General features: G+C 43.7%; 1 protein-coding gene across 5 annotated transcripts in view; it reads right to left on the bottom strand.

Moving 5' to 3' along the window:
* LOC115127402 (rab GTPase-activating protein 1) overlaps positions 1-13,527 on the bottom strand; it is a 111,686-nt gene that overhangs the window by 79,467 nt on the left and 18,692 nt on the right. For 2 of the 5 annotated variants that reach the window (XM_029657021.2, XM_065017644.1), the window contains exons 2-7: positions 11,255-11,463; positions 9,362-9,391; positions 8,124-8,400; positions 7,671-7,884; positions 6,310-6,484; positions 512-669 (exon numbers count right to left, since the gene is read on the bottom strand). In XM_029657021.2, coding sequence (XP_029512881.2) covers positions 512-669; positions 6,310-6,484; positions 7,671-7,884; positions 8,124-8,400; positions 9,362-9,391; positions 11,255-11,410 — 1,010 coding nt within the window. In that variant the 5' untranslated portion in view covers positions 11,411-11,463. Of the gene's footprint in view, positions 1-511; positions 670-6,309; positions 6,485-7,670; positions 7,885-8,123; positions 8,401-9,361; positions 9,392-11,254; positions 11,464-12,386; positions 12,412-12,447; positions 12,471-13,527 lie in introns of those variants that run through there. The other 3 variants (XM_029657034.2, XM_029657029.2, XM_029657041.2) reach the window with 3 other exon arrangements.

Raw genomic sequence — 13,527 nt, 5'->3', positions numbered from 1 at the left:
GAAATAAAAAGACACCTGTAGCTATTTCTGCTCTTCCCTTCTGCACTGAAGGGGCATCGTTCTTTCTGAGAGTGAGATTGAATAACATAGATTGAAGTGGAGCGAATTCAGTTCATGTGTGTTTCGAGACGGGGAAAAGAGGCCTTTCAGATAGGCAACAAATAGACTTGAGGATGAGGCCGGGTGATGTTCGAATATGTACCATACCGAGAGAGCGGTAAAGAGATCATCTGCATATATAACACATTCAGAGAGGACATTAATAAACACACAGTAGAGAAAGCATGTCCGAACAAGGCTGCAATGAACTATGTATAAACGTACAACAAATAGACGATGCAGATGATAGCGCCGGTGTACAGTTGGATAACACTGATGTTCTAACATGGTTATAACATACCATGCCGTTCATGACGGACCCCTGATGTACCACACCTAGAGATGGAGGAAGGTGGCTGTTGTGTACAGATCGGCAACGTGAATCGCGCGTTTGCAACGCACCGTACCGTACCTAAAGGTCCCTTTGCCATCATCCTCCTTGATCTCCAGGCTGACGGTGAAGGTGAAGACGTCGCTGTCTGGAGTCAGGGGTGGAGCCAAGCCCGAGAGGAGCGTCTTCTTGGTGGACCGCCTAAAGGCCGTGGCGAAGCTGTACAGTATCCTGCTGACCTGTGGCGTTTAAACACACACACACACACACACGAGCATAAACAAGAGCATGCACACACACACACAGAGAGAGACAGACACACACACACACACCAAGGGATTGAAAATCAGTGACATACACACTCACAGCTTTAGAGTCTTAGAAAGCTTTTCAGTTATTGGGCGACATGAAACAGTATAATTCTAGATAGGGCTCTGTTTACAGCGTGTGAGCTGAGCCGAATTCTCTCGCTCTCTCGTTAGGTGATCCCCTAGGCCTTAGCGCATCACTGCACTGTAGAATGACTGTTACACTGGTTGAGTCATCTGCATCCACACAGTTTGGCTTCTCTTCTTACAATACGCATCATCTCCAAACTCAGCTCATAGCCGAGCGGTGAAAACACTTCTAGGAGATCGCAGTGTCTCACACACACACACACACACACACACACACACACACACTTCTAGGAGGCCGATGTGTGTCACACACAAACCCCTGTGTCCCTTACGGAGAGCCACGTCACAGTGGGGTGCACTGTAGATAAAACGAATGACTGTTACACTGGTTGAGTCAACTGCATCCACACAGTTTGGCTTCTCTTCTTACAATACGCATCATCTCCAAACTCAGCTCATAGTCGAGCGGTGAAAACACTTCTAGGAGATCGCAGTGTCTCACACACACACACACACACACTTCTAGGAGGCCGATGTGTGTCACACACAAACCCGTGTCCTTTACGGAGAGCCACGTCACAGTGGGGTGTGTGTAGAGGGCTATAAAGCGTGAATAAATATTTTGCTGTGCGACCAGGAGTTATATTTTGGGAGCAGAGTGCGCATGGGAAATAAATCTCCCAGATCATGTGAATACACACACACAGTCAAAAGTTCTAGAACACCTACTCATTCAACGTTTTTTCTAAAAAAAAAATCTACATTGCAGAATAATGTAGAATAACAATCAAAACATTGAAATAACACATATGGAATCATGTAACCAAAAAAGTGTTTAAGATTCTTCAAAATAATCACCCTTTGCCTTGATGACAGCTTTGCACACCATTGGCCTTCTCTCAACCAGCTTCATGAGGTAGTCACCTGGAATGCTTTTCAATTAACAGGTGTGCCTTGTTAAAAGTTCATTTGTGGAATTTCTTTCCTCCTTAATGAGTTTGAGTTGTGACATGGTAGAGGTGGTATACAGAAGACAGCCCTATTTGGTAAAATACCAAGTCCATATTACGGCAAGAACAGCTCAAATAAGCAAAGAGAAACGACAGTCCATCATTACTTTAATACATGAAGGTCAGTCAACATGAAAACATTTCAAGAACTTTAAAAGTTTGTTCGAGTTTAGTCGCAAAAACCATCAAGCGCTATGATGAAACTGGCTCTCATGAAGACCGCCACAGGAAAGGAAGCAATGGACATTATACCGGTGGAAATCTGTCCTTTGGTCAAACTTGAGATTTTTGGTCCCAACTGCCGTGTCTTTGTGAGACACGGAATAGGTGAACGGATGGTCTCCGCATGTGTGGTGGTTCCCACTGTGAAGCAAGGATAAGGTTGTGTCAGTGATTTATTTAGAATTCAAGGCACACTTAGCCAGCATGACTACCACAGCATTCTGCAGTGATATTCCATCCCATCTGGTTTGTGCTTAGTGGGACTATCATTTGTTTTTCAACAGGACAATGACCCAACACACCTCCAGGCTGTGTAAGGGCAATTTGACCAAGAAGGAGAGTGATGGAGTGCTACATCAGATGACTTGGCCTCCACAATCACCAGTCTTCAACCCAATTGAGATGGTTTGGGATGAGTTAGACCACAGAGTGAAAGAAAAACAAGTGCTCGGCATGTGTGGGAACTCCTTCAAGACTGTTGGAAAAGCATTCCAGGTGAAGCTGGTTGAGAGAATGCCAAGAGTGTGCAAAGCTGTCATCAAGGCAAAGGGTGGCTACTTTGAAGAATCTAAAATATATTTTGATTTAACAATTTTTTGGTTACTACATGATTCCATTTGAGTTACTCCATAGTTTTGATGTCTTCACTATTATTCTACAATGTAGAAAAGACTGGTACTGTATATGTTTTTTCCCTTCATTATTTTCCCCAAACCCTACCTCTCCTCCTCATTGGAGTAAAATAATGGACAATAATACCTATACATACTACATTTTACATTAGTTCTCTTTTTCTTTTACCCTTCAGCTATACTCAACCTCTCCTATCCATCTCTAAAAACCATCCAGTCTTGACTTCTACTTGCCATATATTTTTCAACTGTGCGGTTTCACAGATTCTAAATGAAAGATGAACACCTTTACTAAAAATGATTGATCGACTGATAATGGTTTTTCAAGTCACCCAGCAGTGCTATTTGCAAAGATAGGTTCAGAAATCTACTTAAAGCTGCGACCAATAACAAGCTACATACAAGTGAGCTAATGGTTCGGTCTGTTCGCAGCAAAATCTGGTTGGGATGGTTGTATCCCCCATATACCTAACATTCTATTGGTTGCAAGAATTTTGTATAATAATTTAAATTGAAAAGCTCTACGTTTTCAATCCAGTGTTTTGTGTATCAGTTCATAAACCCTGTGCCATGGAATCGGCACATCAAAAATCTCCTCAACTATTTTGCACTGTCCATTTTTTGGTCCTTAAATGCAACTGATATAGTTTTTTTTATTTATCACATATTTATCTTTGACCAATTATGGTCTTTAATACAGGGCCGACAAACAAGTTCCTTACCATCTCCCCATTCCACTTGCCTCCTCCATTTTTTGCGGTAATGATGCAATCAGTTGGTTGTAATTTTGAATAGAGCAAATATTTCTATATATTTTTGTTACCTGCATGTGCGGCATAACTTCCTCAGTTCTGTTAATGATATCATTAATAAAGATTATTCCGTTCTGTTTTTTAAAAATCAATTAGTAGTATATTTGAGATTAAACATAATATTTGTTCTGTCTTTTCTTGTGGATTAAACTGAAATTGTTTGAATGATATTTTGGAGATAATTTCATTTTCAAATAACCGAAAGTGAGTGGTTGTAATCTGAAAAAATGGAAAAGCGCAATTGTTTAACATAGGGTGAGTCATTCTTATTAATCTGTTGGAGAACCCGTTTGGATTTACAGTGCATTCGGAAAGTATTCAGACAGCTAAACATTTTGTTACGTTATAGCCTAATTCTACAATTTATAAAATCGTTTTTTCCCCTCATCAATTTACACACAATACCCCACAATGACAAAGCAAAAACAGATTTTTAGAAACATTTTTACATAAGTATTCAGACCCTTTACTCAGTACTTTGTTCAAGCATCTTTGGCAGCGATTACAGCCCTGAGTCATCTTGAGACTTGAGAGTCCCGAAGCCACTCCTGCGTTGTCTTGGCTGTGTGCTTACGGTCGTTGTCCTGTTGGAAGGTGAACCTTCACCCCAGTCTGAGGTCCTGAGTACTCTGGAGCTGGTTTTCTAGGATCTCTTGTACGTTGCTCTGTTCATCTTTCCCTCGATCCTGACTAGTCTCTTCAGACCCTGCCGCTGAAAAACATCCCCACAGCATGATGCTGCCATCACCATGCTTCACCGTAGGGATGGTGCCAGGTTTCCTCCAGACGTGACGCTTGGCATTCAGGCCAAAGAGTTCAATCTCGGTTTCATCAGACCAGAGAATTGTTTCTCATGGTCTGAGAGTCCTTCAGGTGCCTGTTCACAAACTCCAAGCAGGTTGTCATGTGCCTTTTACTGAGGAGTGGCTTCCAACTGGCCACTCTACCATAAAGGCCTGATTGGTGGAGTGCTGCAGAGATGGTTGTCCTTCTAGAAGGTTCTCCCATCGCCACAGAAGAACTCTGGAGCTCTGTCAGAGTGACCATTTGGTTCTGGGTCACCTCCCTGGCCAAGGCCCTTCTCCCCCTATTGCTCAGTTTGGCCAGGCGGCCAGTTCTATCTAGGAAGAGGCCACTGTGTTCTTGGGGTCATGCATTGCTGCAGAAATGTTTTTGGTACCCTTCGCCAGAACTGTGCCTCGACACAATCCTGTCTCGGGGCTCTACAGACAACTCCTTTGACCACATATTTATCTTCCTATAGCGCCTCAAATTCAGCTCTGGACCGTGAAGTCAGTTTCATTGCATTGTTTCATTGTTCGCCTTCTAATCAGGGACTGATTTAGACCTGGGACACGAGATGGGTGCAATGAATTATCAGGTAGAACAGAAAACCAGCAGGCTCCAAGCTTGGAGGGTAAGAGACTCCTGCTATAACGGACAGCCGGGACTGCATTTTACATCCATAAACCACGCCGTGGGCCTTTCTACTTGCGCATCCTTAACCATTTGTTTACACTTTGTTCAGTCATGTTACCTCATTGCCTAGCTGGCCAACAAGCTGGTAACTTGACCTGTATATCCAAATATTTTGGAGGCACAGAAAAAAAACAGATAGCCTCTTCAGGAGACTAATGATCATAGCAATGAATGAATGACGGACCTTGTTGCATGTCATCATCCCAAACCTGGCGTTTTTAAAGAGAAAATAGTGCCTTTACACAATGCAGAAACCTACTCCACAAATGACTTAGTAATTCCAATGATAGGTATTCAAATGACCGCTAACTTTTACAATAAACTAATGGTCTTTACATCGTTACATATTCGTTTCTAGACACAGAACATGAGCCTCAAATGTAGTCAATACAGGCTGTAACTCAAACAATAAAAACAATTGTGCTTTCTAAATTTCATGGGGTGCTCCTAAAGTTGGGAGCACCAGTGGTAGCAATGAAAAATGTTCCTGTAGAGCCGTGTGTGCACGCGCGTTTGTGTGTGTGTGTGTCATGGGAGGGAGGAGGTCCAGCCACCAGGCAGACATGGGGTGGTCTGTGTTCTGGGCTGTCTGGAAGATAGCAAGAGACATCTTTCTCCAAGGAAGGAAAAGGGGAAAATCAGGTCACTGCACACTGAGGGAGACTAAGGAGAGTGTATTTAGTAAGCAGTGTTGCAGTAAAATCTGGCCTTCCATGCTCTCGGCAAGGAAGACCAGCTCATTGTCTGGCTGTGTCCCAAACAGCACCCTATTCCATATAGTGCCCTACTTTAAACAGGGTGCCATTTGGAATGCAAACTCTGTTATACACTATTATATAGGCCGAGGCCCGTTCAGGCAGAGAAGAGTACAGCAGAACAGCAGGCTAAGGCTGACTGACTAACTGCAGGCTAGACATGAGATATAAACACACGGGCATTGGGTACATCAGTGTCTGTACAGAGTGCAGCCCAGAGGGCCAGGATAGCGGGGTAAACAGCTCACACAGGGAGAGATATTTCACCTCAACATGAATGTTTGGGCATTGTGTGTGGGCAGCACGGAAGAGTTCTGCTGTGCTGTCAAAGTATAAGGGAGGCTCTGGTACTGTGTGATAAATGGAAGGAGCGCTGGCTCTCACCATCTGCACTGCTGTCAAATGTGGATGAAACTGTAGTGCGGTGATTGAAGACCCAGGCAGCACGGAGCTAAACAAAAGTCACAGGAATTGAAGGAGTGTGTGTGTGTGTGTGTGTGTGTGTGTGTGTGTGTGTGTGTGTGTGTGTGTGTGTGTGTGTGTGTGTGTGTGTGTGTGCGCGCGTCCTCACCGCCTCTTGGATCTCACAACGGAAGACATGGATGCGGAAGATCTCTGCGTTGTAATGACTTTCCGTGAAGGCAAAGCAGTCACTCTCTGGCGTGCTGTCGTGACCCCGCACACAGAACAGGATCTTGTAGATGGGGTAGCTGGCTATCTCTGTGCTTGTCTGGGGGTCCAGCAACCTGCAGAAAAAGAGTCAGGTCATATTATGGTTAAAGGGTAGCAAAGAAAACAATAACAAGATAGAGACATAATGGAGGTATTCAAACAGCGCGTCTCACAAAAGCACTCCCACTCTTTTCAGTCTGTGTTTGTTTAAAAGGTCCCGAACAGTCAAAATCATGCTTTTCATGAAATTGGATGATATTTGGATGAAATCAGATCAAAGTCTGATGACCAAAGTATGAAGAAAATGACTGTTGAGTGGGCGGGGAGCTTGGTGTTAGCTAGTTACCCCCTTAGCCAGGTCTTTCGGCCGGCATGGAACAAAAGGGGGGGTGGGGAAGGGGCTTTTAAAACTCTGACAAGTTTGATCATAAAGTTACTGGTCCCCTACCCCGTGCCAAACACGTGGATTCAGGAGGCGGGATTATTAAGGAGATAGGGTGACATCCCCATCTCATTTTAATACACCAATGGTAATATGATATTCTCTTACCTAATTGAAATAAGTGCCGCCTAGTAACCAACATCGGAGAAGGTGTGTTTGCAGAGGGGAATGGTTTACATAGCTAGATAGCTGACCTACTAGCGCCAACATTTCACTGTAGGGTGTCAGCGAGTTTACACTATGTCTCTATGGAAAAGGTACTTCTATGTCTCCCCTTTCATCTGTGTCTGGTGTTACCTAGTTACCCCCTTAGCCAGGTCTTTCAGCCGGCATGGAACAAAAGGGGGAGGGGGGGTCGTTTAAAACTCTGATGCAGATGTCATGTCAACAAATCCGTCGGTGTTGCTGTGAACTGCATCACAACAGACATGGCAAACGGGAGATTTTTTGTGCATCACTGATGCAATTTCAATGTTGTTGGAGTTGCTTTGTGTATCACCAAATGAGCTTGATCTGATTTTACTGCAACACTGCTTACTAAATACATTCAGGTTTCTTGACACTAGGTGTTTCAAAGAGCTGTCAGTCAAGGTGAGCTCATGAATTGTAAGCTCCCCGCCCACACAGCCTGTATTCTCAAACTTCCTGGTTGCGAGAGAAAAATGACTTTTTCATTTAAATGAAAAAGTCATTTTTAGTCACTCAAAATGCTATTTTACATGGGAATCAAAATAACTACTCGGGAGCTTTATGAGCCACAAACACGCACACAAATCTCTTTGGTTGGTTTGTCAGTTTGTTTGTTAAGCAGTCCTGACCTGACGGTGCCCTCTGAGACTCCAGGCACAGACAGGGTGACGTCCAGGGGTAGCTGGCACTGCCCTCTTAGTATGGTCATCATACGGAGCGCTTCCACCTCACTGCGGGGAGCGTTGACCGAGGCACAGCCCAGGTAGGTCAGCTTATTAAAGACCACACTGTCCTCGTCTGGAATGGGCGTACTGGGGCTGCACTCCGATGACGACTCATCCCCTGTGGATGTCAAAGGTCATACAGAGAGGGTCTAGTGAGGGGGAGAGACAGCAGATCAAAGCGTAGCCCCTACCCCATAGGACATTGGATATACGGAAGTGACATTTCTGCTCAGCCAATCAGAAGACAAGATTAAGCTATAACCATAGTTCTTACATCTGCCCAACCCTTTCAGATCTAGAGAAGTTCCTAAGGTGTAGGGTCCCAGAAGTTGATTTGGTATTCTTGCTTTGACTCACCGCGGTAAGATCGTTCATTCAGCTCACTCTCCTGCGCTGCAGATTGGACGGGTAGCACCATCTCAACTTTGGGCGGGGTGCCGAGGAGGTCAGGGCACGGTTGGGGCTCGGGTGGTGCTGCCATGGCGGGGGACAAAACATGGTCTACCCCGCCTGCCTGGTCCACACCGCCACCACTGGGGACGCCACCACCCAGCGCCTGCTCAGCTACAGAGGGGTCCATCAGAACATCCTCCAGCTCCTTCTGCAACTGCTGCTCACTGCCGTTCCCCACAATCTGTTGTCACACACACACACACACAGACGGATGGATAGGCACATACACACACACACCGACGGTCGGACAAGCACATCGACACACACACACACAGACGGATGGATAGGCACATACACACACACACACCGACGGTCGGACAAGCACATCGACACACACACAGTCGAACACACAGGCATTCACACACAGACACACAAGGAATCCCAAAGCCCACACACACGAGCATAGGGTCAAAATACAAGGTTCATTATTCAGGCTACCTAAGAAACAGTTCATCAATCAATCTCAGTAACTTCAGGCATGGCTAGGTTGAAAATGTTATACTGATCTTGAGATTCTCTCCAAGTGACTGACAAGGGAATTGAGAGGGAAAGCGACATCTTCAACAGAGATAGTACTTGAAGTACGAAGTGATTAGATTAGTATGTGAATTTACGATTGTGAATGAATTAGATCACCACAGGAGGGGTTACAAGTTTCTAGAAACCGAACACTGGTCTGTTTTCTTACAAATTGTAGCCTATCTTTCTAAGAGAAAGCACATTCACCAAGTTCATTGAGCTGACAGATGCTAAGCAAAGGCGGACCATACAGGGGGAGGCAATATACTGCAAAGCAAACTAGTGAAGACTGCAAAGCACTGTTCCTCAGCCTCCAGCAGTAGCCTAACACTACACCACAACATACAGTGGCAAACAAGGGGCGTATTGAGCTGAGGGGTGGGTGGGTGGCAGACTGGGAGTCTGGCCGTAAAGCCTCAAAAAACAGAACTAGGACAAGAACTTGCACCAAAACAACTGAGCTAGCTACCTCATCACAAGACAAGCTAGGTGGGCATCAAATCATTCAACAGCCAACCCGAAAACACTTAAGAGCACCACAGAACAGATACAGTGTCACCACAGAATCACAGCACAGAAGGGGAGAGGACGAGAGAGGGAGAGAGAGAGAGAGAGAAACTGACCTTAAAGCTGACCCCTTCCTCAGAAATCACCTGCGTAATAAACAACACATTTAGACAGCCTGCGCTACTCCCCTCTTCAACTACCTTGTGTGGGCTTGGGGGAGAAGTACGTGTAAGAATAGCCAAGAGAGTTATTTCGTTTTTCAAATCAATTCTAATTACGGTTGTTAATGTACATGGGGGTGAGGTGTACAGTTTCCGTGAGGCTAGTCTAAATATCGTCTTGTACCTCAACTGAAGGCAATTGAGTGGCTTAACTTGTTGGGTAAAGTCATTTCAGCAGTCCACTATCACCACCTGCTGGTGTCTTTTGAGCACTACCTCATCAGGAGGAAGTACAGTGTGGGGGTGTCCAGAGGCACCAAATAAAGTACAACATGGATGGGTAAACTAACATGTTATTTATAGATCTTGTTTTTTTTGTGTTAATGTTTCATTTTCACATTAGCGGGAACAAATACACAGGAGGGTGACAGAATGACTTGAGACTGAAGGAACATACAATCGACAGTCTAATAACCTGTACAGCGAGAGTGTTTGTTAGCATGGAGAGAGAGAGAGAGATCAAAAGAGGGGGAGAGAAAAGAAAAATGGGTGAAATACTTAAATGGACAATAATTCCCCCACCCAGCCAGCCAGCCCACAGGCAGCTGAGCACCACAGGGTGAATGGTACGGATGGGAATGTGCCAGGGACCTCACTATACAATATTATCACAATACTTTAGGTGTCGATACGATATGTATTGCGATTCCCACAATTCTATATGTATTTCGATTCCCACAATTCTATATGTATTTCGATTCCCACAATTCTATATGTATTTCGATTCCCACAATTCTATATGTATTTCGATTCCCACAATTCTATATGTATTGCGATTCGATAATATGATTTTATTGCGATTCGATAATATGATTTTATTGCGATTCGATGTTCCAAACATGTTGCTCACCAATATGTACAGCAGAGGGACAAGAGAGAGCCATGAGAAAACGAGTCCTGATCAGTCATGGAAATCAAATTTAAAAAGTGCTGAAAACAAATCGTCTCCCTAGTTATTAAAAAGAAGATGGGGACAACAAGATATGAAGTTTTTTAAAAATACTGGCGTTTTGATGCAGGTACAGCCAACTAGTGCAAAAATAATACTGCGATATTGTCAAAACGATACATCGTCAAAAGTAATACCCTGATATGTAACCGGATCAATCACCCCCCCCAAATAGATAGAGGAGAGTGAGAGCCTGACTGTCTTGCCCGTGTAACCTGACCCCATACGAGAGACACAGCTCAATCCTCCTGACAGCCTACAGCATATTCGTGATTATTTACAGTAAAAAATGAAAATTGAAAAAAGAGCATGGAATGTGTTTCTTAATCAGATGATTAGTTGCAGTATGTGAGTGATTGCCTTGGAAGGGGGATGACACGAGATTGATTCCCTGGTCACTTAACATCAGTGGTGAGAGAAGGCAGACGTGTCTGCTGCTAGTATGATGATTCTCCACTGATGCGGTTACCTTCCAATGACCCACCGACTGAGGCCGTGGTATTCAGGTGAGTTGACTAGGAAGAAATCAAGCCGATCGAGAGTGTTCAACACCTGTCCCGATTCGCTCCCTATTTCCTTCCCCTTGGCTTGAACCCTCTGTTTGCATTTTGCCGATCTGCAAGGGGCAGGACTAGCCTCAGCAATATGGTGCAAGGAACCTCCATCACAACATTGCTTACAACCTTAAACCTACCCAAGCACTTTAGATCTGCCGTGCAAACATCATATGGTTAGGGGCTTAGGGCCCAGGTGAAGGGGAAGGGAGAGAGTGAATTGGGGAACTCGACCAGATGTCAGAGTTCTGTTTACTCTGCCAGGCACTCTTTATTTCGTCTTACCTTCAGTCCGGTCTTTTCGTCATCGCTACCGTTATTAGTGGAGGAGCCTGGGGTGTCGTCCCCCAGCCGCGACACCAGCACAAAGTCCTCACTGTTCAGGGTGAACACGGAGTCGGACGACACGCTAATTTTCCCCACCGAGGCCTTGTCCTCCATGACAGCTAAACCAAGCCAGGCTCATGAATGGAGGGGGAAATGAGTAAAATCACCTAGAAAAGGAAAAACAAAAATAAAAAAGGTCATGATGAAATGAGGCCGTGCTTTTTTAAATTTATCGCGTAGTCGTCTCAAGAAAAAATGATAGGGGTATTATCTGGGAAAGTATCAAGGACTCCTACAGGGAGGCTAGGTTGAGCGTGTGCAGTTACAACTAACCACCAGGGGGAGGAAACACACAGCTAGTTCTGTTGACAGAGAAAAGGGGAAAGAGTTTTTTGAGAGAGAGCAGAGTGAGAATAGAATGGAATGAGAATAGAATAGAGTGAGAATGGGAATAGAATAGAGTGAGAATAGAATAGAGTGAGAATGGGAATAGAATAGAGTGAGAATAGAATAGAGTGAGAATTGGAATAGAATGAGAATGGGAATATAATAGAATGAGAATAGAGAAGAGAGATGTAAAATAATCCCATCCATATTTTGCATTGGAAGTTGTGTCTTATTCATTTCAGTAAACAGAGAATCTAAAACGTATAATCAGCAAAGTAAGAGAATGCAAGGTAAAGCCACAGTGATGCCAAAATCAAATGTCATACAATACAAAGTCCTTTAGATGTGTGGATGGATATGAGGGAGCTGAGCAGTCAGAAACATCCCCACTATCACTCTAGTGTATTTCATGGAGAATACACCTCCAGTAGGTAGCCTCCATCATCTCCATGGCAATATGCAAACAAGAAACTAAAATCACGCCTATTATTAGGCCTACAGTACACACACTGACTGTTGTTCGCCTCCATCTCAACGCAGCTCTGCTCTACATCCTTGTCATATGCATCCCCTGAAGCAGTTTACATGATCCCACAAGATTCCGCTGACTCCCATCACAACTGGGCTGCACGACTAGGCTATGTGACTGTAATGTAGTTTAACCAATACAAATCACTTTACTGAGCAGTAGGAAATGATTTACCCAAATAATGTTCAAAACCGGGCTCATTTACAGTCTAATTTCCGAAGAAGAAAAAAATAACCTGGCAGTTTCTCTTCCCAGCTCCCCAGTGAACTGAACCACCATTTTGATTCCTCGGAGTCAAGGAGCTAAGAACATTTACAGGAAGAGAACAGAGGGAAACAGAGCAGAGAAAGAGAAGGGAGGTGACAATGTGTGTAACAGGAAGAAAAGTGCAACACAAGGTTTTGGCAGAGGATCAAGAACCGTACAGGAGGCTATTTTTGGATCCTTCCCCTTCCCAACAATGGAGTACTAAGAGGAACAGACATGGGAGCAGTTCACACAATGGCAATGGCTCAGTGCTTCACAGTATGTCAATAACACACACTTCAAGAGTGATTACTCACGAAACCAGGCCGAAGAAATACCATGATTTGGGCCATAATTACATACATAATTTAATCCATAGAATATTATTTTGGAGGAAGGATTGTTGACATATATTTGACATTTGTATCAAAGTATAAGAAATAAGAAATCATCAATAAAAGTTAGCATATTTATTACATTGAGGCTATACACAGGCCTCCTTAAAGACTACATTATGTTTAATCTGTAGGTGCTACAAAGCAAAAATGGGTGTTATATGAAGCTTTACTGCTTGCTCTGTTGATTTCAATAAAAATACAAATATACATTCATTAATGAATATTGGCAAAAATACACACTAATATTGAAAATACACCATTTTTAATTTGGCTACTTTCTCAATATATTGTTGCACATAATATACTCTAGGGGCATATCAAAGATCCATAGTGGGATCTCAGTTTTAAAATTATGGCAATTTTTCCCAGAGAAATTGGTATATATATATATATATAAGGCAACGTAACCAATCACAGCCCTACTTTACTTGCATCATTGCACAACCTGAAAATCACCAGCAGAGGTCGACCATTTTGAATCCATTTTCACATTCACTCTATTGGTAGTGCTTACAAATTGGATCATAACTCTAAAAGTAGCAGAGATACCACTCTGGAACTTTGATATGCCCATATAGTAAATGGTGGTCCTATAAAATCCGCACTGCGGAGAACGCAATCGGAATCCTGGAATCCAGACATTAAAATGGAGTTCAACAATATTTTTTTAA

The sequence above is a fragment of the Oncorhynchus nerka genome, linkage group LG4 (genome assembly GCF_034236695.1).
Source record: "Oncorhynchus nerka isolate Pitt River linkage group LG4, Oner_Uvic_2.0, whole genome shotgun sequence".
Classification (NCBI taxonomy): Eukaryota; Metazoa; Chordata; class Actinopteri; order Salmoniformes; family Salmonidae; genus Oncorhynchus; species Oncorhynchus nerka.
The sequence above is the reverse complement of the archived record's forward strand: the minus strand, read 5'-3'. Positions and strand labels throughout refer to the sequence as shown.